The following is a 25,738-nucleotide window of genomic DNA, read 5'->3' as shown; positions in this document are numbered from 1 at the left end:
GCGCAGCCAGGGGCTGCTGGAGAGCTGTGTGACAAAGAGAAACTCCCACTAGCCTAAGTATTCAGGGATGCTGCATTATAGTACACAGCTTTGTCCCCAAACTCTTCCTTCTGTCCATAAAGTGTAACTCACTCAACAGGCTCAGAGGGATGGTCTACAGGGTTCACACCTGTCCATACAAGCAAGTTTTAAAATACTTCACAGACCCAGAGCTCTGTCCCTTCAGGCACCCATCCCAGGGCCACACCACCCTGCCAGACAAGACATTTTCTCTCCATCCCATCACCCAAGTCTCTGCGATGTTAAACAACATCAATTCTTCACCTTGTGGTAAAGAAAACACTTGAAATGAGTGGCCAGTTGAAAAAGCCATTCACAAAACTTAGAAACCTTTCCTTTGTTCTACTGGTGCTTCTGGGTAACGGGAATATTGCAAAGGTTCAAAGCAGGAAACATGCACAGAGACATGGAGAGACACTGGGGCTTTGTGTCTGCATTTGAGATGGCATGAAAGGAGCAGAGCCTGGAGCCAGAGGGGGTGAGAAAAAAAGGAACATTTCGACATTTAGATGAAGCAACAGAAAAGACTTGCCACAGAAAGACTTACAAGTTTACCTGTACACATTTCTGAGCCTCTTAGGCTATAAGCTTGCTTATTCTGGAAAGGGAGTGTAACAGCAGAGAAGCAAAACATCACCTCTATAGGGTGGAAAACCAGTTGTGTGCTATGGCAGCTCTGCAGTTACCTTTTCACTTTCTTTGGTTTATCAAACCGGAAGTTGGCAGGGTAAAGGTGAATGGTGACCAAGTGATCCTTTCTGTCCTTGCTGCTCTTGAACTTCTCTGTGCAGCCTTCTACCAAACACTTGTACTGATTGGCAAGGGAAAAAAAAAACAAAAAAAAGACATGTTGTTAGCTGTAGACTCAGGTGCCCTCCCCAAACAGTCAATCTCTAAAGGAGCCAGCCCATGAGTAAAGGGCTGGCCACACAACTCACCATGTTCTGCTTCTCAGCCATAATCTGGAAGAGGGAGTCGTGCCACTCCAAGATGTGAATATCCAAGAGATGCCCTGAAGGGAAGGAGCGCTTGCAGTAGGAGCAGACATTCCTGTGCAGTGTGTTGTAGTGGTGCTCAAAGCCCTCCAGTGTGTCAAACACCTGGCAGCACCCAGAGATGTGACAACTGAATTCGGACACCCTGCAGGCAAATTACAACATCCACAATTAAAACTACATTAGAGCCTTAATTTAAGCTGCACATATCACATAGGTGACTACATTTACTTGTGGCATTTTTTTGTGAAGATACTTAAATGAAATAAAAAATCACATGTTTGAAAGAACAAAGATTACAATGGTACCAGCAGCTGGAAACTCTTATTTTCTGTTACAGCTTGACCATCACATATGTTACTGTCCTCTGAAGTGGTGCTTTGATTAAGAATAAACACCAAGCAGCAATGTGAGAAATAAGCTTAAACTTGCAGCTGTGGATTAAAATTTTGTGCCAATGCTGTTTAGCAAGCGCTTGAAGGATAACTTCACACGTCCCTCAAAGTATTTTTACTCAATTTTATATAGGTGAGTAAAGTTTTAAAAAAAGATGAAGATTCTCCTCCAGGCTCAGCCTTCCTAACTGGGGGCGTCTGCACCACACAACTCTACCACTGTTTTGGCTGGATACACAACACTTGAATTCCCTTGTTTAGCTACAATCCCAATTTCTGGACATCTTACAGATGCTTCATCTGCTATGGGGAACTCTTGGTAAATGACATCACCTCCAGCAAGCAAAAGAAGTCCGCATTTAGACAGACAGGTAGCTGGAGATGAAAATAAGGATTATGTGCCTTTTCAGCAGGACGTTGAGGTTTACAAACTAAATCCTTGCATTTTCCTTCCCAAACTGTTTTCCCATTCATCTGTGTCTTCTTTCTCACTTATTTCTTCTCCTGGGACTGTAAAGTCCATGGCTGGGAGGCACAGCCCCCGTCCCCACAGTGTTCATGCCACAAAAGCGCCGAGGTGACACGGATCCGGACACACGGACCCACCGGCAGCCACGGCCAAGTCGCAGCGGCGTGCGGGCCCTACTCCACTTACTTGGGTCTCTCGGCCACCTCGGACACGCCGGCGAGGACCCCCTGTAGGTAGAGGTGCCTGTGGACGTCCCCATCCTAGGAGAGAAGAGAGGCGGTGGGCAGGCAGGCCCGACACCGCAGGCCCAACCCTCCCTCTCCATGGAGACCAGACGGGCCGGGCCGGGCCGCGGGAGAGCCCGCCCGCTGCTTCCCACAGACCGGGAGGGAGAGGCTGCCCCGGCAGCCCCTCACCTCAAGCAACGGGTGGTGGAGACCGAGACGGAGGCGGCGGGGGACGAAGGAAAAGGGCGGGGCCACCGAGACCGGAACCGGGACCAGGGCTGGGGGAGCCGGGAGCGGGGCCGACTCCTCCCGTAAGTAGCGGTGCAGCCCCGGCGGCAGCGGCAGCATCCCAGGGGCGGGGCACGGGCACTGCGCATGCGCGGCGCGGCAAGGCGGGGGAGAATGGCAGTGCGCATGCGTAGGCGGCACAAGGCGGGCAGGGGGTGGGGCGCATGCGCGGGGCTGCAGTGCGGCGGGCGGGAGGAGCTGCGGTGTGGGCAGGTAGGCCCGGGAGGGACGGGACGGGACGGGACGGGACGGGACGGGACGGGACGGGACGGGACGGGACGGGACGGGACGGAACGGAACGGAACGGAACGGAACGGAACGGAACGGAACGGAACGTGTGGTGGTGGTGGTGGTGGTGGTGGTGGTGGTGGTGGTGGTGGTGGTGGTGGTGGTGGTGGTGGTGGTGGTGGTGGTGGTGGTGCTGCTGCTGCTGCTGCTGCTGCTGCTGCTGCTGCTGCTGCTGCTGCTGCTGCTGCTGCTGGGGGATGGGATGCGCTGGTGCTAGTGGTGCTGGTGGTAGTGCTGATGTTAGTGCTGGTGCTGCTGCTGCTGCTGGAGGATGTGGTGTGCTGGTGCTAGTGGTGCTGGTTGTGGTGCTGGTTGTGGTGCTGGTTGTGGTGCTGGTGGTAGTGCTGATGGTAGTGCTGGTGGTGGTGGTGCTGCTGGGGGACGTGGTGCTGGTTGTGGTGCTGGTTGTGGTGCTGGTTGTGGTGCTGGTTGTGGTGCTGGTAGTAGTGCTGGTTGTGGTGCTGGTGGTGGTACTGCTGCTGCTGGTCTGTCTGGCTGCTTGGGGACATCCTGGTCCGGGAGCAGGGAAGGCAGAGGGACTGCCTGAGGCAGGCGGGAGGCGGTCTCTGATGCCTCGGCTGTTGTAAGGCCAGTCGGGGTATCTCCGGGGATGGGGATCCCCACGGCTCGGGGCCCCGTTCTGCTCGCACGGCCGTGTCACTGCGCTGCAGTTTGTGCCTCTGGGGCTCTCGCCGTGTTCCTCCCAGCAGAGTCCGGCCCTGGCAGCGCCGGGACCCCTCTAAGCAGGGGTTGGATTCCCATTCACATCCTCATCATGGGCAGCAAGCCCAGCTCCCCCAGCCTCTCCTCATGCAGCCTTCTGGAGCTGTTGAACCTGGAGAAGAGAGACTTCAGAGCACCTTCCAGTACCTGAGGGGGCTACAGGAAACCTGGAGAGAGGCTTTTTACAAGGGCATGGAGTGAAAGGATGAGGGGGGAATGGTTTCAAATTAAAAGAGGAGAGATTAGACGAGATACAAAGAAGAAATTCTTTGCTGTGAAAGAATTTGAAACCATTCCCCCCTCATCCTTTCACTGGGATTCATTCCTCAGAACTTTGAGCCCCAATCACTTCAGCAGTCCAAGGGGAAATGGGAGGTTGTTATCAGTGCTCATCCTTGCTGCTGGGGTGCTGGCATTTGAGGTGTCCTGTGGTAGCCAGGGTGGCAGGAGGGATGGCTTTTGGCAAGTTCAGGCAACCCACAATAGGGGTGAGGGGTTTGTGGTGACTGCTCATAGAGAACTTGACAGGCTGGAGATCTGGGCTCACAGAAACCTTTAGAAATTGGAAAAAACGCCTGTGCGGGGTCCTGAGTGACACAATAAACCCCATCAACAGCAGAGGTGGGGTGACAGCTGGCAGGTGTGCAGGGGCACCTGGAGGCCCAGGGCAGCATCATGGGTATGGCCAGCACTGTGCCCTTTTGCCAGTAGAGGCTGAGTTTCACCCGTGTTGGTGAGGATGCAGCCAGTAAGTAAAGGAAAGGGAACACGTTGTTCGTGACACCACACCTGAAACTCTGGCCAGTGTGGGGGCTTCCTTATGAGAGAATTATACTGGAGTATAATACCAGTATAATACTTGTATATAAGCCAGGGTGAGGGGGCCCTGGCAATGGTGGATGGGGGCAGGGTGTGGCAGGAGAGGCTGGAGGAGCTGGCCTTGCTCAGCTGGGGATGAGGTGAAGGAGAACCCAATGGCATCTCCCCCTACCCAAAGGGGCCTCAGAGCTGCAGGGTTGAGACTCAATGCTTTGAGTGGCACAGCAAGAACCCCAGAAGCACCAACACAAGCTGCAGTGCAGGAAACCCAGTTGAACATTAGGAAAAGGTGTTTTCACATGAGGATCAGGGCCCTGAATGGTGTGGGGGTCTGTATCCATAGAGATATTTAAGCTTGGACTGGACAAGGCTCTGAACAGTCTGCTCTAAATTTGACTCACTTTTGGGTGGAGGGTTGGATCAAGGCTTGCAGATACTCTTTCTTGTCTAAATGATTCCATGATTGTGGCAAACTGAAAGTGTGTCCATGTGCTTGATATATTCTGAGTCTGTATGGGGTATCACATTAAACTCATGATACCTCAGATTCTTAGTTCTGCGACCATTGTTTAACTAAATTTTCAAAATTTGGTGCTTGTACATTAATAAATAGAGCAGTAGAATACAAAGACACCTAAATGTGGAAAAAACTACCCTTGAATGACTTCAAAAGCAGCAGCCTGGGTGGGCTGCTGAAGGCAGCAATTGGAGGTGACTGCAGTGTGTCAGTACACAAACCAGCACTTCTTATGATAACTCAGTAACTTTTCCACTGCCAGTGTGACTTAGAGTGAGAAATCCTCTGCTGGCTCAGCTGTGTTTAGGGTGAGATTTGTGCCAGTATAGTTAAATCAGGCATCTGAGCACCTGTTTTGTGTGCTTCTTCCCCTTACATGGATTTGTTTCAGTCAGATACCCTGCAAGTCTTGTTATATAGTCAGGAAATGTTGTTTGTGGGGGTACATTTTCCTTTGCAGCAGTAAAACAATAACTTGCCACCTTTGGTTCTGTGTCCCTCAGAGCCTGTAGCCTCAGGTGGGAGCATGAGCGAGTTCCGCATTCACCACGATGTCAACGAGCTGCTCAGCCTCCTGCGTGTGCACGATGGGGAGGGAGCTGAAGTCTACATTGATCTCCTGCAGAAGAATCGGACACCTTATGTTACCACAACTGTCTCTGCACACAGTGCCAAGGTAAGCATGGACCAGCTGAGACAGATGTGTGTCTCAGAGGGCAGGCAGGACGGAGAGCACGGCCCTCCCTAAAGAGAAATTCCAGGCAAACGTCCCTCAACATGATTTCTCTTGGCAAGGGATGTGGCAAATGTTTTCCTTACTATACCTTTCTGTGAGGTAATGTGACCTCTATGGATCTGGACATGTACCCCATGGGAGGGGTAATGCCTGTCCAAGATTTTTCTAGGAATGTTGGCATTGTTAAAAAAAAATGGGTAATCTGGTCTGGAATCTTAATTTAGGGTATAAATTACAAAGATTATATCAGAAAAGAAGGTAAAATTGGTGAAAAAACATGAGAAGGATTGTTAAAATTGAAGGGGTGTCACAGCTTAGCACTTTGGGTGGACCAAAAACCAGAGGACAGAATTCTTCTCTATTACCCCTCCTCCACCCTCCCAAAGGGAAGATAAAAAGGGAATAAGGATGAGACACTTCAAGATGGAAATTAAAATGGGAACAGATTTACAAAAACAGGGGAAAGGCAGTAGCACATGGGATAAGGAACCAAAATACAAATGTATATAAATATACATATACAACCCCATCTCAATGGTGGCAGGGCTGGGTGCCTGAGGGCCCCATGTGGCAGGGCTGACTCAGGGAAGGACTCCATGGCTCTGCCCAGCACCTCTGGGCAGAGGTGCCCAGAGGCATCTGAACTCTGCAAGTTCAGATCTTTGTAGCCTGAATGACATATTTGCTTTATTCTTGCACATTATTTACACTGACAGGTAAAGTTCATAGGCTTGTAGGAAGATTTAAGTAGGAGCCACAGCTGGAGACCTGCAGCCCAGCCCCTTCCTTGCAGCAGGGCCAGCATCACAGCTACTGCAGACTTCTTAGTTATGTTTTCAGAGATCTCCAGGAGATGCCTCCATCTCTCTGGGCATGTCACTGCTTTCTGCAGAAAGGAATGTTTCCCCAGGGTCAGGTGGGATATTCTGTGTTGGAGTTTGTGGCAGTGGCTGTTGTGCTTTGCTATGCTCCTTAGAGCACAGCATTGGACAGTGGGCAAGCAGCCCTGCTGTCTCCAGGGCTCTGCACTGGTCTCACTGGTTCATTGATGTCTCTCTTGCTGGTGTGGCTCCTCAAGTGGACCCAATATCCGGATGTTGCTCCATCACATCAGTGCCAGAATCCTTTAGTAAGACTAATGATAGAAAATAATATTGCTTCAAACTGAGCATGTGCCAGATGAGCCCTGCTACACATCCTGTGCTTATCCTTTTCTCTCCTGCAGTTCCTCCTCCATCACCTATAGTGACAGGACCCCTACTTTCCAGCATAAATGTTAGTAGGAGACCAATGCTGCAGCATTCAGCCCCAAAAACATTCCCTGAAGTACTTTGGCAGCAGCAGCCTGCACATTGTCTCTCTGTCCTTGTGCAATGCTATTCTGAGTGCTGTGATAATAACGTACATTAAACGTTTAATATTAATGTTTTTTACAGGTAAAAATAGCAGAGTTTTCTCGAACTCCTGAAGATTTTTTAAAGAAGTATGATGAGCTGAAGTCTAAAAATACAAGACACCTAGATTCTTTAGTTTATCTACTGTCAAAACTCACAGAAGACAAAGAGGTACGTTTCTTCTTTAGAACTGTCTGTTTTATGAGTATTCAGCAGTAGCAACAATGCAATGATTTTGTGTACAACACTGTTTCTGGTGATTATGTTCAGCAAAGTGCATTGAAACAACAGGTATCCAGTTCTAGCATTTACTAAATTATTAAAGCACTACTGAGAACTACACTCTTCTTGATCCCACTAACACATGGGAAACTGGGACAGAAAAACTTGTGGTCTGATTTAGCACAACTGTCTTACAGTCGTATGGTTTTGTGCTTTACTGTGTGCTGACCAGCACTCAAAAAATCCTTCCTATTTTGTGTATGTACAGACACTCCAGTATTTGCAACAAAATGCTAAAGACAGGGCAGAACTTGCAACAAATGCAGCAACCAGTGGCAGCACAAATTTTTCCATCCACTCATCTACTTCCAAGATATCTCTGCAGGAGCTTGAGGAACTACGGAAGCAGCTGGGCAGTGTCACAGCCAACTCCAGTGCACATCAGGTACTGTGTCTTCCCAGGCTTTGGCCACAAAATCTCTCTGCTCATGTGTATAGCTGGGGTCTTAACTTTTGTCATCTAGTGGAATTATAAACTATTTTACCTGTGCAGATAATCTAAAAGATTGGAAAATGTATTAGTCAGATTTTATTAAGTCTTTATAGAGTTCTTTATAAAAGTGGCCTTTTTCTATTGAAATCATGTAAGATAAGTCAAGTTTAGGCCGTGACAGTTCTAACTGGTGGGAGCTGATGTAATTTCATTTTCCCATTCAAATGACTGCTTTAAGCTGTGCTGACTTTCACCTGGGTAGTTCATCCTCAGGAGCTCAGCAGCCATTGTGGCGTGTCCCCATCCTTGCTTGTTCAATCCGTGTGGATACACTCTCACATAATCCTTCCTTGGGTGGACACAGCCATTCCCTCTGCAAACTGCCACTCTGTCTTGTGGGCTTTGGAGTGCCAGACCAACACATGTGAGCCACATTATCAGCCCTGAGAGTTTCATCCAGGCTATCACTGAAGCCTGTAATGACAGCAGTCTAAATTTCTAATTGCAGTGATTCATGCCCTTGAGACATGCTCTTTGTCACTGGTGCCACAAGTGCTGTGCCATCTGCCCTGTGATTACTTGGCACTGTCAGATTATTCAGTGATCTTTTGGTGACTGGGGCTGCTGCTTAGACTCATTTTAGCCCAGAAGTGACCCTGTGCATATCCTGTTTCACATACACATATGTGGAGCTTAAGAAATGGCATTCACGAGCATGTCCCCTGTGTTTATGCTCCTGGGGCTCTAAATGTTCATGTAAGTACATCAAAAGCCTCTCCAGCTGATAATTAACCTTGCACTCCATTTACCCACGTCAAAGAGCATTGGGTAGAAAGTCTTCTGGTCTTTAAGAGCTCGTTTTCTTTGCTGACTCCTGTTCAGAGTAAAAACCCAATAATTTTCCATCTGTATGTGGGTGGATTGTCTGGACTGCATATTGCATGCAGCTGTGTAGTGGGTACTATACAGAATTTTAATCCAGAGGTCTTTTTAATCCTCTTGGCATCTCCTTGAATAAGATGTTACTGCTTATGGCATGAATTTGCTGCCATTCTTGCAGTGTGCTTTGCAAAGTAGTCAGCTGCCTGCTGGTTGTGGAAGTCCCCATTCTGCTTCCCTATGTGTGCTCTAGCACCTAAGGTGGTGAGGGGAGCTGCAGAAAAGTCTTATTTGATGTACCCTTCAATAAAGAGAAGGAAAACTGTCAAATTTGATCTCTGCAGCACTGAGACCAAAAGATAAGATGGTTTCAGGAGAATACATCCTACACTGCTACTGAAACATCAGCTTTTCTATTTTCTGTTCTCAATTTATTGGCTTGCAGTCAATTGCTGTGTAAAATTTGAAGTTTCTTGGACTTTTGAAGATCTCTTTTTCCCCTTTCTCTCTTTTTCCAGCAGCCTCTTGAGCTTACACGAAAAATCCTCCGAGATAAGCAGAAGAAGAATTCTGGCCAGCCCATTCCAGTATTTCCATCCTGGGTGTATGAGAGACCTTCACTTATTGGTGATTTCTTAATTGGCACCAGTTTAAGCACTGACACAACAGTACCTATAGGTATGTGATGTGCAGGGAAAATTGCTTCAACTTTCTATGCTTTGTACTTGTTCAGAAATGCCTTTCAGATTTTTTGACACTGAGGGTGAAAGCAAAAATTGGCTCCCGGTGGTCTTGGGGTTCAAGAAAACCAACCCCAAACTTACTTTGTTCACAGTGTTTGTCCTGTGCTGAATTCCAGCCACACTATTGATCATAGAATCATGGAATGGTTTGGTTTGAAAGGGACATTACAGATGATGTAGTTCCAACCCCTTGCCAGGGGCAGGAACATCTCCCACTGGAGCTGCTTGCTCCAAGCCTTCAACCTGGCCTTGAAGGTTTTCAGGGATGGGGCAGCCACAGCTTCCCTAATGAACCTGAGCCAGTGTCTCATCATCCTCACAATGAAGAATTTCTTCCTAATTAATATAAAACTCCCATCTTCCACTTTGAAGCCATTACCCTTTGTCCTATCACTAAATGCCCTTATAAATCCAGTATAGGTCCATGGAATCTTATCTCTTTTGAAGGTCTCCATGAAATTATACTGTAGGAGTATCGCATCTGTATTCTCAGCTGAAGTATTTGTAGTTCTACCTAAAAAGAGAGCATTTATCAATCCACTCAGCTCAATATCCTCTCTAGTAAGGCATTTTGGTTTGCTGTCTCTACCCTCATCAAAGAAAAAGGACACTAATCTCTCCTTGTTCTATTCTAGCTTTAGGCTGAGCTGTGTATAGTTTCTTATTCATATATTAGATTTAAGACCTTTTCTGAAAGAGAACAGCTGAGTTAAAAACTCGTGTTTCCACTCCCCAGGACTGTGGAGACTCCTACAAGAAACCTGTAACTTTTTGATGTGGATTTGAGCTGTGTCTAAGTGGGTCATGAAAACAGTAGTCTCATTCTTGGAGATGCTCCTAGACAGCTTGTCCACCAGTGCATTTCTCTTGGGACCTTTGGGCTGTGAGGATGGGAGCACGTTCTAGCAAGCTCAGGATCATTTGTTCTCTCACATACAATGCTAAAAGTGGAGAGGAATTATTGCCTTGTTTCATGAGATAAGCTTTGCTGTCATTAGTGTTGTAGCTTCTCTCTGTTCCCCAATTTTCTGAAGCACTTGATTATATTTTGGGTTAAAGTCTTTATGCTTCTTGCAGCTGGTTTGTGGTTGACTGCACCATTCAGAAACCCCACAGTTTGCAGTTCTTCTGCAGCTTTTGCTGTGCTAGTGTTTCTTTGTGTCTGTACTGTTTTCTTAATGCTTGAATATTTCCATGGAGGTGAGGGAGGGGGAGTCATTCCTTGGGTCCAATGTAACATCCTTTTGGGTGCAAGGATCAACAGCACAAACTCTGGGTGATGTTGAATATATTGCCCTGTCTACTGGCTTGCTTTGAGCATAAATGAGCAAATGATTCTGTTTTCCTCAAAAGCAAGATAGTTGATTTTGGAGTTGACCCTGGGAGTTTTATTTCTCTATATCCTGATTCAGCTCTGTGTGATCTTTGTTCTCTGTGAATGGTACCATGTCTTATTTTCATGCTTCAGGTTCTAAATTGAAATTATATGAATGGACGATCAGGTAGTACCACATGTTCTGATTGTGTTCTTCTTTGTCTCTCTTTGAAAACAGGTACTTTGCCATTAGCCTCCCAAGAATCTATGATTGTGGAGGACTTGCTGTATGTTCTGATTGGTGTGGATGGAAGATACATCACAGCACAGCCTCTGACAGGCAGGCAGAACAGAGTGTTTTCAGTCGATCCGAACTTGGACTTGTCCATCAAAGAGCTGGTGACCAGGATTCTTCCTGTAGCAGCAAGTTACTCTGCTGTCACCAGGTACCAAGCTGACTTTTCTCAGAGGAGGATGTTCTTTGAGCACCAGGTTGTAGATTATCTGTTGTTTTGTAGATTATAACTTCCAAGCTTAATTTAAACCTATGGGGATATAAAATAATGGCAATTTCTTTGAATTTGTTTTAGCTACAGTTCTTGTTGTTGGATTTCTCCTCTGTGCTGCCAATTGACTTCATTCATCTCACCTTGACTTTGTCTAAACCTGGTCTTGGTACATTCAGGCAAATTGCAGATAGGATATGTCTGCTTATTCTGGTTTGGCTTTTCGTATCCTGCTACACATTTCTCTGTTTCCTGCTTTTTGCTCTCCTCTGGGCATCCAGAACTGATACAACCTTTTGTCTGTTTCTGAGCAGGAGAACCTGCTGCTACCAAATTTCTGGTAGCTAAGTAGTTGTTAGTTGTCTTAGTATAAGGTACACCTCAGTAGCAGCAGATGTTTATTTAGATTTCTGCATTTGATTCCAAGCCCTAGAATATGAGCAATGAATGGAAAGCATGTTTAGGGTGCTTTTTCTTCTAGTCTCTTTTACATGTCTCCTTCCAGGTGATATGACTCAGGAGCATTTGTCTCCACTAACCCATATGGAGCCATCTTAGTCTGGTTGGGTTAATCCCTGCTGTGGCATGAGGTGTCAGCCTCTAGTAACAGTGCTTTCCCCACATGTCTGGGTGCATATTGCTTCCTTTTGAGATCTTTTGCTGTCCTTGTTGCTTGTGCAAAGACAATCACCTTAAAAATTCTGGCTTTGACTTTTTACATTGTGGTTTTGCAGATAATTCTAGTTCCCCTGCAGTTTGAGAGGAGTTGCCTTCCCACAGCTTTATGTACTAGGAAATATGGTGGGAAATAGGGAAACACAGAGCAAATGTGGAACCTGCTGTGGAACCAGCACTCTAGCTGGTGCACTTTCCAGCAAACCCTCTACTCATGTCCTTGTACAGTTTCCTGAAGATAAAATTCCTGAAAATAATGGAAGGTGCCTTGCCTGAAAGAGTTTCCATTTTGCTTTTTCCAGGTTTATAGAGGAGAAGTCTTCCTTTGAGTACGGACAGGTAAACCATGCTCTGGCTGCTGCTATGCGGACTCTGATCAAGGAGTACATGATACTGATTACCCAGCTGGAGCATCTTCAGAGACAGGGACTTCTGTCACTGCAGAAGCTCTGGTTTTATATCCAGCCCACAATGAGGACCCTGGAGATTCTTGCTTCACTTGGTAAATTTCAAAAATACAGTAATTTCATTTTGACAGGTTCGTGACAACCTCTTTAAACTGCACAGAGTAGCAACACAGACAGGGCATACATCATTTTAATTTTATCTTATATTAAACACAGAAGGCAAAGAGAATGGATCTTGCCAGAGCACTGCTCTTTTCTGGGGCTGAATCTGTCCTTCAGAGCTGTCATGAGGCATATCTATGCCTTTTACCTCTGTGACTTAGGGTGATCAGCTAATCAACAGTTAACTTCATTCAGTGTAACAGAATAGCTTGTGCAATTGATCAGCTTTGTGTCTTATATCTGTATTTTTTAATTTTAGCTACTTCTGTGGACAAAGGTGAGTGTATGGGAGGATCAACCCTGAGCTTACTACATGACAAGACTTTCAATTACACGGGGGACAGCCAGGCCCAGGAACTCTGCCTGTATTTAACCAAGGCAGCCAGTGTGCCTTATTTTGAAATTCTGGAGAAGTGGATATATCGAGGCATCATTAATGATCCCTACAGGTAAAGAACAGTTAAGGAATGAAAATGAAATGCAAAAGTTAAGAAATAATGTTTGAGTCTTAGACTCCTGCTTTTTTAGTGCAGCTTTCTCTCTGCCTCTCTGGTCGAGGTCCTGGGGGCCTGGAGGCCTGGACCTGGCAGCAGTAGGTGGACAAGGTAGCATCCATGGCAAGGAAGGGGATGTTTTAACTACATATTTCTTGCTTGATTCAGTCAGTGGTTATACAGTCAGAGACACTCTCACTTGGTTTTTTTTTTCCAAATTCAGGGAAATTATATACAGAAGTCAATAGCACAGCAGTTCAAATATGCAGTTCACTCAAATTCCACCTTACCATGCTAGTCTTTTAAGTATTCTCCACATTCTCTTCACGACAGGGGTGAGCCCTCTTCTCGTGGGGCATGAATGTGGTAACTCAGTGAATCTATGTTAAATGTAGTCCACAAATATGCTAACCTGATATGAACAAACACTCTTTGAAGTTTTCTTCGCTTTTGTAGAATCATTTGAAGCTTTTCACTGTGTTTAATAATTTATGCAGCGTTTCTGTTTCTCACATTTTCAGAATCCTAGGGGGCAAAACTCAAAACAGCTAAAATTAATGCCTTCCTGATGATGAGAAGGCAGACAAAGGCCAGCTTCCTCACCTTCATACTGGCAGCCAAATAATGTTTTGACTTTGTTTAGGAACCCTATAAAATTCTGTTTCTGCCATAATGCTTCTCCCCTTCCTAGAAAGACAGACTAATTTCAGTTCTTGATTGGAATGTATTTTCATGAGGTGTTTTTTGTTGATAGATCACATTACCAGTTTACAGGTCAAAAGTGTAATCCTCATTGTACCACTTCCTGCTTCTAAACATTTACTTTAACTATTCAGTGAGTTCATGGTGGAGGAACATGAGCTGCAGAAGGAGAAGATTCAGGAGGACTATAATGACAAGTATTGGGATCAAAGATATACTGTTGTTCAGCAACAGATACCTTCGTTCTTGCAGAAAATAGCTGACAAAATACTAAGCACAGGTAGGTCTAAAGAGAATCTTGAGAGAAGCATTGCCATTCTTTGTGCCTAGATAAAGTAAATGTCATTGTGCTTTGCCTGCTTATGGTTGTTGAGCTGAATTTCTCAAGGAGTAGAAGAATCAGGTTTAAAAAGAATCCCAAAGCCTATAGATAAACCAACATGTGGGAAGGAGTCCTGCACAAGGGGAGCTGTCTGCTTGCTGCTCCATTTCATGGGTACACTTTTCCAGCAGCTAGCTAGATGGAGCTAGACAACTGAGGTTTGAACATGCTGGGTTTTAATCTGAGTGTTTAAGTGGAAGCATCCTGATGGTTGCTACTGTTCTCTTCTGTTAGTACAAAACCCTTCAAAACCTGCTTCTGAAGTGTAGCACCAGATCTTCAAAGTTTCTGGCTATCTGAAGAGATGTTTTGCCACCACTGAGAAACAAAACCATTTAGAATATTTCCCTCAGTGTGATACTAGGTGTCTAATTTGACACAAAATTGGGAGGAGTGGTCAGCTCCCTTGAGGGCAGGCAGGTCCTGCAGAGACACTCCCACAAGTTAGAGAGATGGGCAGCCACCAACCACATGAAATTTAACAAGGGTAAGTGCTGAATTCTGCACCTGGGATGGGGCAGCCCTGGTGGCAAGGACAGACTGGGAATGAGTGGCTGGAGAGCAGTGTGGCAGAGAGGGACCTGGGGGTCCTGGTTGATGGCAAACTGAACATGAACTGCCAGGGCAGTGTGCCCTGGCAGCCAGGAGGGCCAACCATGTCCTGGGGTGCATCAAGCACAGCATCATCAGCCAGTCAAGGGAGGGGATTGTCCCACTCTGTACTGGTACAGCCTCACCTTGAGTGCTCTGTGCAGTTTTGAACACTGCAGTATAGAAAAGACATGCAAAGGAGAGCCATGAGGATGGTGAATGGTCTGGAAGGGATGACTTCTGAGGAGCAGCAAAGGTCACTTGGATTGTTCAGTCTGGAGAAAAGGAGGCTGAGGGGTGACCTCATTGCAGTCTATGGCTTCCTCACAAGGGAAAGAGATGGGACTGGCACTAATCTCTTCACTCCTGTGACCAAAGACAGGGCTTGGGGAAATGGTAGGAAGCTGACTTGGGAGGTTTAGGTTAGATATCAGGAAAAGGTTTTTCACCTAGAGAAGAGTTGAGCGATGGAGCAAGATCCCCAGGGGAGTGGTCACAGCACCAAACTCTCTGAGTTAAAGAAGTGTTTGGATGATGCTCTCAGGCACATGGTGTGATCTTGGGGTGCCCTATACAGGGACAAAAGCTGGACTTGATGATATTGATGGGTCCTTTCCAACTCAGCAGATTAGATGATTCTTTGATAATTTAAAATTCTGTGTCATCTTTTGAAAGGTGTCTAACTTTCAGTAGAACTTACACATTTCATATCACATCTTCCTCTTCCAAGGCAGTGATCCAAAAGGTTCCCTCTTGGATGTACAGTAGGTTTTTATATGGGTCATTCTTTTTTTTTTTTGCTTCTAGGGAAATATCTAAATGTTGTACGAGAATGTGGGCGTGATGTTACCTGCCCTGTGGCTAAGGAGGTCATCTATACTTTAAAAGAGCGAGCATATGTGGAACAGATAGAAAAAGCATATAACTATGCTAGCAAAGTTCTTCTTGACTTCCTAATGGAGGAGAAAGAGCTGGTGGCACACCTAAGGTTTGATTTATTTTACTAAATGCATGTTAAATAGATGGGTTCTGGTAGTGAATATATGTTTTTCAAGGTTGTTCTCTTTTCGTGGCATAATATTAATGGACTCTCTTTTTCCATTAGAAAGCTTGACCTGTAACAATATGATTTAATTTATTTCCCGAAGAAAAAAAGAAGTATAAAAATAGAAATGTTGGGTGGGAAGGATGTCTGTGAGTCTCTAGACCTACTTCCTTGGAAGGCTGTTGCCAAAACTAGGTCAGGGCAGCCATGGCTTTATTTAGCTCAGCCCCAAAACCCTTCCCTCAGGTATGGACATCCCACACCTCTCATGACTTTCCTGTAGCTGCATGTCATTCCCACCCAGGAAAGGGAGTTTCCTATTATCATCTGGTGTGATCAAGAAGAGTTCAACGTGAATAAGAAATAGGTTGATATCAAGCTTCAGCAAAAATATACCATGGTTATTGCTCATGCAAACATAGTGAGTTGGATTATAATATTAGCCTCGAGTTCCAGTACTGTTTTTTTCTTAACACTGTCCTTTTTTAAAGTTCATTTTAGTAACCTGTATTTGGATTCATTTAACACATTCAGCTGACAGCAAATGCTAATTGCATTGTAGCATTCAAACTCCACCTTTCTGTGAGAGTCAAGGTTTTAGTTTATTGCTGTCTTCAGAAAACAGTAAAACCAAGAATCTTGACTATCCAGCAGACCAAGACAGCAGCAGATAGATAGGAAATTGCAATTGACAGCTGGTTGTGAGACAGCTGTAGTTAGACTGAGGTTCTTCTTCAAACCCTGTTGCATTAAAAAGGAAGTAAAGAAATTTGGCAGAAAATAAACTGCAGTGTAGTTTCAGATTAAGTGAGAGTACTGGCTCACTCCCTCTCCACCATCCCAGGAATGTTGGTTGGAAGGCAACTTCAGCAGGCCTTCAGTTCAACTTCCTGCTTGAAAAAAATCTTCAAGTTTTTGTTTGGCTTTGGCCCCTAGGGTGTGTCAGGACTAAGTATCTCAGTGTTGTGTCCTTAGTTCACTGCTGGCACTATCATGACTTCCTCATGACTGGGGGAGTTTTCTTGGTTCAAAGGAGCAATGACAATCATGGAAACAGAGGGGCTGAGTATCTCCCAAACTGGCATTGACCAGGTGTCTGCAACCACACTGTGTTAGGGCTGTGCTGGTTAGTTAATCCACAAACTCTTCCCTGAGCTCTTTACAAGCTTCTGGTCCATTGCAGTTATCTCTCCCTGATGCCAAATGAAAATCAAGGTTTATGTATCCTAGTATAGCAGAAATCAACACAAGTACCTGGAGTACTTAAAAAAATCAGTACAGATACTTGGTCATTCAAGGGAGTCCAAGATTCTGCTCTGAATTGGCAACTGCCTCTTGGCTGGTGTGCATTCTGTGGAGGATGGGGTGTTGTGCAGGATAGCAGTATGAGCCCTCACCCAGTATTGTACCTCATAGCTGTTTTTCAGTAAGGTGCATTTTTCAAGGAAAAAAAGAAGAGCAGCATCAGACTTGATCTTCCTGCACAAAAGCATCCTGACAGAGGTGAAAGGGGGACATACAGAAAAGATTAGTCTCCAAATGGGTAATTTAGGGCTATTGTTCTGCATGAAGAGGAACATTTTGTGATCAAACCCAGCAGGCTGGCTGAATCGATTGCTTTTGTTCTTTATTTTACTGTGTTTTAATATGGATCAGCTTGGGCTTTAAAAAATGTAATCCATTGTGCCTTCATTTTCTTGAGCAGATCTATAAAACACTATTTCCTGATGGACCAAGGGGACTTCTTTGTGCACTTCATGGATCTCACAGAAGAGGAACTTAAGAAGCCTGTGGATGACATCATAACTACAAGGCTAGAGGCTCTGCTTGAGCTAGCCCTGCGGATGAGCACAGCCAACACAGATCCTTTCAAGGATGATTTAAAGGTAAGATTGTCTGTAAGCAGAGAATTGTTGATTCCAGTGGAAGGCCTACCAAGATTTAGGGAGATCTGTATGTCTAGAAGAACCTGCTGAATGTACAGTGAAGGAAAAGACAATTGATGGCTGTCTTTCTGTAGACCTTTGCTGGGTTAAGTCCTCTTTCATCCTGATTAGCAACTGGAAGGACCCACCCTGTGTTTTCTTGATGGCATCTGAACATGGAGAAGGTGCTTTTGCATGGCCTCAGGATGAGGTGGATATAGTAGTGTATAACATGCTTATTCTCAGCTTGGGTGCTCATTTTGAACTACAAGAAAATTCCAGGTTAGAAATCCTGGCTATTAATAATTGCATATTTTACAGATGGAACACAACACAGAGGTTGTGCCTGGAGAGTGTGAGATCTGAGTAGACAGACCTTATAGGACACTGAGGGCAAGGGGGAGTGATTAGCAGAATAGTTTGTTGTATTCTGATTGTTACACACTACAGCAACAATTCTCTAATGTCTGCTGCTCCATTCTAGACCATACCAGTCTCTACTGCTTCCTAGGCTGGTCTTCTGACCTGAGAGCAGCTCTGATATTTTGCATTTCTGACACACATCTGTTGCTATGCAGTACTGGTGATTATACTGTGATTTCTTTTTTTTCCTGCTTTTCCTTTATAGATTGACTTGATGCCCCATGACCTCATTACACAGCTCTTGAGAGTATTGGCCATAGAAACAAAGCAGGAGAAGGCTATTATCAGTGCAGATCCCACAGAGCTCACTCTCAGTGGTCTGGAAGCATTTTCCTTTGACTACATTGTTAAGTGGCCTCTATCTCTTATTATAAACAGGTAAAGTATCAATCTGCTAAAGATTAATGAGGAAGAAGCTTTTTTATGGGACTGAAGTACATCTCCACACAGCAAAATCCTAGCAAGCTTGTATCTTTAAAGTGGGGTTACAGGTTATAGTAGGGAATGGTTTGAGGTTGCTGAGCCCTGCTTTCTTCACTTGTAGGCTATGGAAAATGGATTGTGTCTTCTTGGAAAGTCAAACTTTCATTTTAAATGGTGGGAATACATAGGTCAGTTTGGTCCTTGATTTTAGCTGTGACTGGTCACCCAGTTTTCATTTGTCCATGGCTTTCTGAAGTATTTTCCCTGAGAATATGAACTATCACAAGAAGGTTTCCATGCAAGAATCAAGAATTTCTTAAATGTGGAGAGGAGAAAAAAGTACACTTTCTGGTATCCCTGGTTGCAATCTGGAAGGACAGAGGCTGTTGCTAGAATTACTATTAGCATAGTAATTTAGCATTTAATCAAGTGGTGAAGGACTGAATGGTTCATTTTTCTGCAGGGATTTGCCCCCTATTTCCCTCACCCTGCTGCTGCTAGCCAGGGCAGATGGGACAAGCTGTGCTCCATGGACAGGGTGGCAGATGTTGAGTGGTTACCTGTCAACAAGGAGTTTGTCCCTTAATTTCCCCTTTAAAAAATGAGTTGAAACAGTGGGATTTTTCCAGTGATGCAGTGCTTTTGAAATTATGACTCTTTCTTTCAAATTGAGTGTGTTAGCTCTGATGGTAGCTGTGGAAGTGAAAATCCTGTTTGGTGAGGCTTCACAAGCTGTACGGGCTGAAGCTCTGTAGACACCTACCCTGAAATGTCTGAATACAGACTTGAATTCAGTCCCTGCAGCTATAAATAAGCATCCCCATCTGCTCTGACAGTGCATTGCTGGTAGGGCAATGCTGCCTGCAGCTTGGTTTTCAGCATCTTTTTTCACCTTTTTGGAGAATCCTGGTGAATTGTGTTGGTGATTGTAGCAGTCTTAGTGCAGTGGGTACCTGACCGCAGGCTTTCAGCCCTCCATCCAGTGTCTGTGTGGGTGACCTGTCTGCAGGTAGCTCAAGGGAACTGAAGGAAGAAGCTGGTGATGTGGAGGAGGGACTCCTTGGAGAGAAGTTCTTGGGGATGGTTACCAGTGGTTCAGATTCTTTCAGTGTGGATCTGTGTGTCTGAAGGCGTAAGGAACATATTGTGTAAAGTCTTGTTGCTTTTGAGCATCCTCAGTCTTCCCAGCTTAGTCTGCCAATCAGAACAGGGCTTAATATGGAAGGTTTTCTCCTTTCTTTCCAGGAAAGCACTGACAAGATACCAGATGCTTTTCAGACACATGTTCTATTGCAAACACGTGGAAAGACAGTTGTGCAACGTTTGGATCAGCAATAAGATGGCCAAGCAATTCTCCCTGCATTCATCTAAGTGGTATGGCCTTTTTTCTGCTGGATCAGATGTGAAGGTTTGGTTTTCCTTCTTGAAGAAGGTTGATACGTTGTAACATGGATGAGATCATTTGAACTTGAAAAAGAGCCTTGCAAGTTTCTCCCAGGCTGAGAGAGGTCAAAATACAACATTCCAGGTTTCAGTAGGAAGTGTCTGCTCAAAGTCTTTGTGCTGCTTGGCTCATTCCTCTTTGTTCACATGAAGTTTTGAAAAGGAAGAGATGGTCTTTGGGGTTATCTCATTCTACACCAGTTAGAGCAGAGGACACCCATGCACATCTAACATTGGTTAAGTGTTCCTTTGATAAGGAAGGCAAGAAGGAAACATGAACCATTTATCTTGTTAAATTTTGCCCTGCTAACAACTGTGTGTCTCATTTGATTGTTACATTAGTAAAATTGCTTCAAAATTAAAATCTTGGTTGAATATAAGAAAATAACCAAAAGGAATTGTCCAGTCTACAGCAGGTTCAAAACTCTGACTCTGAGAATTGAGGGAATGCCATTTGAATATGTGGAAAGTAATCAGGGATGGTTTGCATTAACTTTGTAACCTCTCTCCCACTGCAGCAGTGACTTTGCTAGGACAGGAATACTCAGTTCTGTTTGACTGTGCAGAGCTGTCATAATTCTCCATGGCATCTGCTAACTCTAAGTTTTGTGGGTGTGATTTCTCTCCTAGGTTTGCTGGTGCCTTCACACTGCGGCAGCGGATGCTGAATTTTGTACAGAATATCCAGTACTACATGATGTTTGAAGTGATGGAGCCAACATGGCACATTCTTGAGAAGAACCTGAAACTGGTGAGTGTGCATGCTGGAGAGAAGTTAGAAAAGAAATCTTGGCAGATTCAACATAGAAAAAAAATGCCTAATTTCAGTTACTGCAGGTGTTTGTTAGTTTTGTTAGAGGCACTGAAGTATCTAAGAACTCTTATTGCCACACTGCAAAGAATGCTACAATTCACACTGCAGTTCTACATCACCTGTCTGTTTTTTTAATCTTACATCCCTGTCCTTTGCTGCATCCTCCTGTCCACACCCAGCTCATTCTCTTCACCCTATTATGTGGTGGTGTTTTGCTGAAAAAGGAAGCAGGATGCAGGGTGCAAAGATCCATAAGCTGGTCTAGGATCCTTGGTTGATCCTCACTGGCCTCAGGTAGTGCCTTATGTTAATTTTTTATTTGTCAGACTTCTGTCTTGTGCATTCCTACTTGATGTTAAAGTGCTTTTTTCCTAAAAATACAGATAATATCTTCATCTTGACAAAATCATTGTCTTAATCAACACAACAAGCATCTTCATTGTGTTAAGGGAGCAGCATTCATCCTTGTTCTGTATTAGCTGTTTAAAAGGGTATGGGGTTTTTTGGCAGTGATCCTGGCTGAGCAGTGTAGATACCTTGGCAATTGTAGTCTGGTATTCTCAGCTTCAGCACATCCCCAAACTGTACAGAATGAGAGGGGCTTTTGAATGTATCATTTAAAAGTCAAGACTGGAAGAGCCCATTGAAGTAGGAGGGCTGGACAAAAACCTTACAGAATCCTTGCAACACTGCATGTCTCAGTTCTTTATTGTGCTCCCAAAACATGTTTTCTGAATAGCCTGTATGTTTTAAGCCTCATAAACATAGTGACATTTATGGTTCCTTGATTTACTGTAGCTGACTGCACTGAGATTGGGAAGGTGGGAGTGGGCATGATAAGTAGATTTAAAAGCAAAAGAAGAGCACGTTCATAAAGCAGATAACTCCGTCCTGAGCCTTGTTTCTTGTGGAGGGTTTGGCTGGTTAAAGAAAGCATAATTTAGTTGAGAAGGTGATGTAACAAATCAAAGGTTTGCCTGTGAAGGGCTTTTGAAGGCAAATACAAATATGCAAATACAGTCTCCATCTCAGGATGTTTCTCAAAGCTGGAAGGGACATGAGAAGTATCTCAACGTGCCCTACAGCATGTCTGGAAGGTTCTGTCAGAGGCAGGATGCTATGTTAGAGCTTTAGGCAGTGCAGCACAGCAGTCCCTGTTTGGTTTTCTTATTATTTTTCATTTCATCTGTCCTGTCACAGGCATCTAATATTGATGATGTCCTGAGCCACCACACAAGCTTCCTGGATAACTGCTTGAAGGACTGCATGCTAACCAACCCAGAGCTGCTGAAGATCTTCTCCAAGTTGATGTCAGTCTGTGTCATGTTCACAAACTGCATGCAGGTATTTACAGCCTCTCCACACTGACCATGCCACTGCCAGCTGCTTCGGGTGCCAGCCAGTGATGACAGCCCAGCCCCTTTTGTCACCTCAACCCCTCTTGTGTGTGGAAGAGAGCCAGCTTCTCCCACTGGCAGCAGGACTGCTCAGAACATCATCCTTTTCCCACGTGATTTCTGTGGCTTCTCCCTCCACAAAATGCTTTGTGCTCTTTTTCAATGTTGGGATCAGGTTCCTATGAACTGAATCCCCTCTCTTCAGCCAGTCCTGCAGCAGAATGTGTGCTTTAAGTTGTAGGGCTCTGTAGATTTGAGCATGATCTTTTGAGGGTCAGGACTGTTGATCGGACCCATGGAGATTAATCTAGCTTGCATCTCAGCCCATAGCTTTGAAAAAAACCCACACCTTTCTTTGTGCTTAGGGAGCTTTGTGTTTTAGCATCAAAAATTCAATCTGAGTTAACTTTTATGGGACTTAGCTACTCTTGGGCTAGGCAGGACTGAGTGAGCCTTTGCCATAATAAAAAAAACCCAGAATCTAACAATTTCCCTAATTCTGCCCTTCCAAGAGGTTCACCCAGAGCATGAAGCTGGATAGTGAGATCACCAGGCTCACCTTAGAGCATGGCACAATGCTTGGCCCAGCAACAGAGGAGGAACGTGCTGAGGAGACTGCCAAGAAGAAGCTGACCAACAAGGTGGGACACAGAGTGGGCAGCTGGGTCCTTCCATCTCTGGGTGCTGTCTGGGTTGCAGTCTAGTTAGGGTGGCTCTCCTGCATCTTGCAGATAGACCTTCCTAATTTCTAGAGCACCTCTGGCCCCTAAAACTGATTTTTATGGAACTTTGGCCATTTCTGAGGGCAGTGTGGAGCGTTGATGGTGTTCTCAAAGTCTGCTTTGAAGACCCTGTCTGCCCCAGCACTTGCTTTAGTTGCAAGTTCTTCGTTGCATTTTCAGCTGTGTAGTGGGAACCCACATACATTCTGCAACTCAAGAGAGTTCTTATTTCCAGAGCTACCATTTTGTGATGGATGGGCCAATCATTAGCCAGGTGTGACTCTTTGCAGCCCATCCCTTTTCTATCTGGGGTAGCTGTCAATTTTTCTCTATCTAGGTTCACATACACTGAGTGTCTGACATGCTTTATGGTTAGCAGGCTGGCTCCTGTCCTGCTGAAAGCCCATCTCTGGCACACAGCCCTAAGGGTCTGTCACACTGCAAGGCAGGCAGAGCACTCCAGAGGTTACAACCTGCTGTAGCCAACACACACTTCCTGCTTCCTGGGTTTTCCTCCTGCTTAAAACAAATGATGACAGCATATATTTGGGAATAACTTCACTGGGATCTGCTCTGGGGTTCTCACATACAGTCATAGCAAGGTTTTTAACCTTAAGGACCTTGCAAGTGTTCAGAAAGATTTTTTTTTTTTGCAGTGGCTGAACAACTGTTAAGTTTTATGGCATCATTTTTGTGTGGGCTGAGAAATAGGGAAGGAGGAATTTGGATCTCTTTGGCAAATGTGAGTCAGCAAACACATGGAGCCACTGTGCCTTTGTCTTGATAGCTTTTAGCAGAGCATGCTGATAGCCTCCACTTGACATCTGGCTTTGAAGCAACCATCAACAAGTTTGATAGCCATTTCTCAACACATCTGCTGGACCTGTTGGACAAATTGAGTGTCTACAGCACCAATGACTGTGAACACAGCATGCTCAACATCATCTACAGGTGAGTCTGTAGTTTCCTGTAGTATGTTGATGGTTATGGTGATTTTTTTTCCAGTGAAAGGGCAGAGTATATATTGCATACAGCCTTACTTTTAAGAGGCTAGGACTTCATGAATATAAAATATTTCAACACGAAGACTTTTTAAATGCTTGTTCTGTGTTTGTAAGCCTAATAGGTACATTTACATTTATTGGCCCCCTAATCCTGCTCATGCGCAGTAGGGTCCCGCCCTAATCAAGCACAGGTGGGCTTAACACAAGCTCATGCCCACTACCTGGCAATTAGTGGCACCTGGTTGCCTCATTTCACTACATTTATTCTTATGGTGTGAGCCTAGAACACTTGAGATTTACCTTCTTTGTCCCTGCTGTCAGCTGGGAAGCAAAAAACAAAGCCATTCTAAACATCCATGAATTTCTTCATGCTGTCTGTGAGTTAGTGCTTAGCCTTATTTTCACATGTAAGCAACTAACTCTAAACAGCTCTTAACAGGAGCAGCCAGAAGTTAAGGTAATTTTTAGGTGTTGATTGTTTCCTTTCTGAGGAGAGCCCTTGGTTTGCCAGGGAGTAGTCTCTACTTTTAATGGTCTTTTCATCTGAAGCTGTAGTGCCTTGCAGTGGTACATATGCTGGAATCAATTGGTGGTGCTATGTAATTTTGTTGCTCAGTGTAACTGGTTAATTGCATTCCCTTGGTACTGTAGGGATTCATGCCCCAACCCCTTCAATTTTTAGTACAGAACAGAGTAGATCCTTATTTAGTCCTTTTTAGGCTTATAGAATACTTGAAGCTTTCTCCTAACTGTGCTTTGTCCTCTGTTTTTAAGTGTAGTCAGATTGCTCCTCTGTTTCTTCTTTGTGAACTCTACTTCTTGTTAGTCTTTGTCATCCTTTAACTTCATCAACCTGGAACCATTAAGTTCTGTTCACTGCCCTTCTGTACCAGGTGTCTTTTATGGCTGGCTGATAACCCTTCCACCTCTGCTGGAATGTGCTATGCCTGAAAATAGAGAGAGTTTCTTTGAAGGAGGTCACTGTTCCCTCCTCACGCCATGTCTCTTGAAGCTTTCATTGTTCTTTTCTAACAGCATCTGACAGGGCTGTCCAGGATTCCTGGCACCAAGGAGGTAAATGAGCCCTGGCCTCATACTTGAGTGAGAGTTTGATAAACACAGCTGCCTCCGTGGCACATTTCCTTTGTACAACATTTAAAGGACAAAAGTACTGTACTTTTAAACCAGGAGAGAGCAACAGATAAATTCCATCTGTTGAGGCTTTATTTTCTGCAGTCACCAAAATAAAATGTAAGGAACGATTTGTTGCCATTTGTGTAAGGTTATCAAGCAACATGAAACTTAAATACTGTGCCTATTCATTTAGTATTGCAGCAACTTAATTGAGAAATTAAGAGAGTAACTTCTGTGTGAGCCACAGGCTTACATTGACTATTGCTTAGTGTTCCCAGGGTACATGTTTTTAAGAGCTGCACATCTTAGTGGGCTTCACAGAGATCTGCCCTAAGGAAGGTCATAACAGGTGTGGGTCTGAGGGGTTTTGCAGCATAATTGTGAAGCAAATCTCTGTGTCCACCCTGATGGCCTGGGGAGGCTGAGCTGCACAGGGTGGACAGGGTGAGGTGCTCTGTGCTGGGGTGCAGACCCCTTTGCTCTACAGGGAAGCTGCATTCACTTCTTCCTGCAGTGAGTCTTGCTTTGCTTCACACCCCTGATTTCCACCAGCTTTGTCCTAGAATTCATCTGACCCCATAGAAGTACTTACGTGGTTTTTGATATCCTTGCTGCCTTTGGGCACCTCAGTGAGCAAGTGCACTGTGGCCCCTGCAGCCCAGGGGGCTGGGGCCCTGCCCAGGGCATCAGGTGGGCCGTGTGCCATATGCAGGCCCCACCCAGATGCCAGAACTTTGGGGTTTTTTCTCTCTCAGGTTGGACTTCAACGGGTTCTACACAGAGCACCTGGAGCACATGTCTGCTGAGCGTAGCCAGAAGGCAGCTCCCCTGCCTGTTTGCCTCTCTGTGCCAGCCCAGTGAAGCACCTGTCCTGGAGCACCCCATCCTGGAACATCCCATCCTGGAGCACCCCACCCACCCCTCCC

General features: G+C 45.1%; 2 protein-coding genes across 6 annotated transcripts in view; one reads left to right on the top strand and one right to left on the bottom strand.

Moving 5' to 3' along the window:
* The window catches only part of ZNF511 (zinc finger protein 511), a 5,733-nt gene extending 3,203 nt beyond the window's left edge, over window positions 1-2,530 (bottom strand). The window contains exons 1-4 of one of the 3 annotated variants that reach the window (XM_071748862.1): window positions 2,336-2,530; window positions 2,106-2,179; window positions 999-1,200; window positions 747-871 (exon numbers count right to left, since the gene is read on the bottom strand). In XM_071748862.1, coding sequence (XP_071604963.1) covers window positions 747-871; window positions 999-1,200; window positions 2,106-2,179; window positions 2,336-2,494 — 560 coding nt within the window. In that variant the 5' untranslated portion in view covers window positions 2,495-2,530. The remainder of the gene's footprint in view (window positions 1-746; window positions 872-998; window positions 1,201-2,105; window positions 2,180-2,335) is intronic. The other 2 variants (XM_071748861.1, XM_071748860.1) reach the window with 2 other exon arrangements.
* TUBGCP2 (tubulin gamma complex component 2) lies at window positions 2,359-25,738 on the top strand. 3 transcript variants are annotated; one of them, XM_071748845.1, is made up of 18 exons: window positions 2,359-2,457; window positions 5,285-5,457; window positions 6,954-7,082; window positions 7,402-7,578; window positions 9,024-9,183; window positions 10,802-11,009; window positions 12,047-12,246; window positions 12,573-12,762; window positions 13,644-13,789; window positions 15,290-15,470; window positions 17,233-17,413; window positions 18,081-18,253; window positions 19,544-19,672; window positions 20,372-20,492; window positions 21,756-21,899; window positions 22,465-22,593; window positions 23,462-23,625; window positions 25,568-25,738. In XM_071748845.1, exons 2-18 carry the CDS (start codon window positions 5,308-5,310, stop codon window positions 25,671-25,673), a joined length of 2,688 nt encoding a protein of 895 aa, XP_071604946.1. In that variant the 5' UTR covers window positions 2,359-2,457; window positions 5,285-5,307; the 3' UTR covers window positions 25,674-25,738. The 3 variants fall into 3 exon arrangements, with proteins under 3 accessions (XP_071604946.1, XP_071604945.1, XP_071604944.1); XM_071748844.1 differs by lacking the exon at window positions 2,359-2,457 and adding an exon at window positions 2,579-2,647 and having other exon boundaries at window positions 9,027-9,183; XM_071748843.1 differs by lacking the exon at window positions 2,359-2,457 and adding an exon at window positions 2,579-2,647.

This window comes from Heliangelus exortis, chromosome 7 (assembly GCF_036169615.1).
Source record: "Heliangelus exortis chromosome 7, bHelExo1.hap1, whole genome shotgun sequence".
Lineage (NCBI taxonomy): Eukaryota > Metazoa > Chordata > Aves > Apodiformes > Trochilidae > Heliangelus > Heliangelus exortis.
Note: the sequence above shows the minus strand (reverse complement) of the source record. Positions and strands in the feature narration are given on the sequence as shown.

What these genes read in the sequence shown, in the direction of transcription:
- TUBGCP2 (XM_071748843.1), top strand. Translation starts at nt 2,599, where the DNA reads ATGCGCGGGGCTGCAGTGCGGCGGGCGGGAGGAGCTGCGGTGTGGGCA. An exon ending in CTATCTCTTATTATAAACAG is followed by an intron (nt 18,254 to 19,543) that starts GTAAAGTATCAA and finishes CTTTCTTTCCAG; the next exon opens with GAAAGCACTGACAAGATACC. An exon ending in ATGCTCAACATCATCTACAG is followed by an intron (nt 23,626 to 25,567) that starts GTGAGTCTGTAG and finishes TTTCTCTCTCAG; the next exon opens with GTTGGACTTCAACGGGTTCT.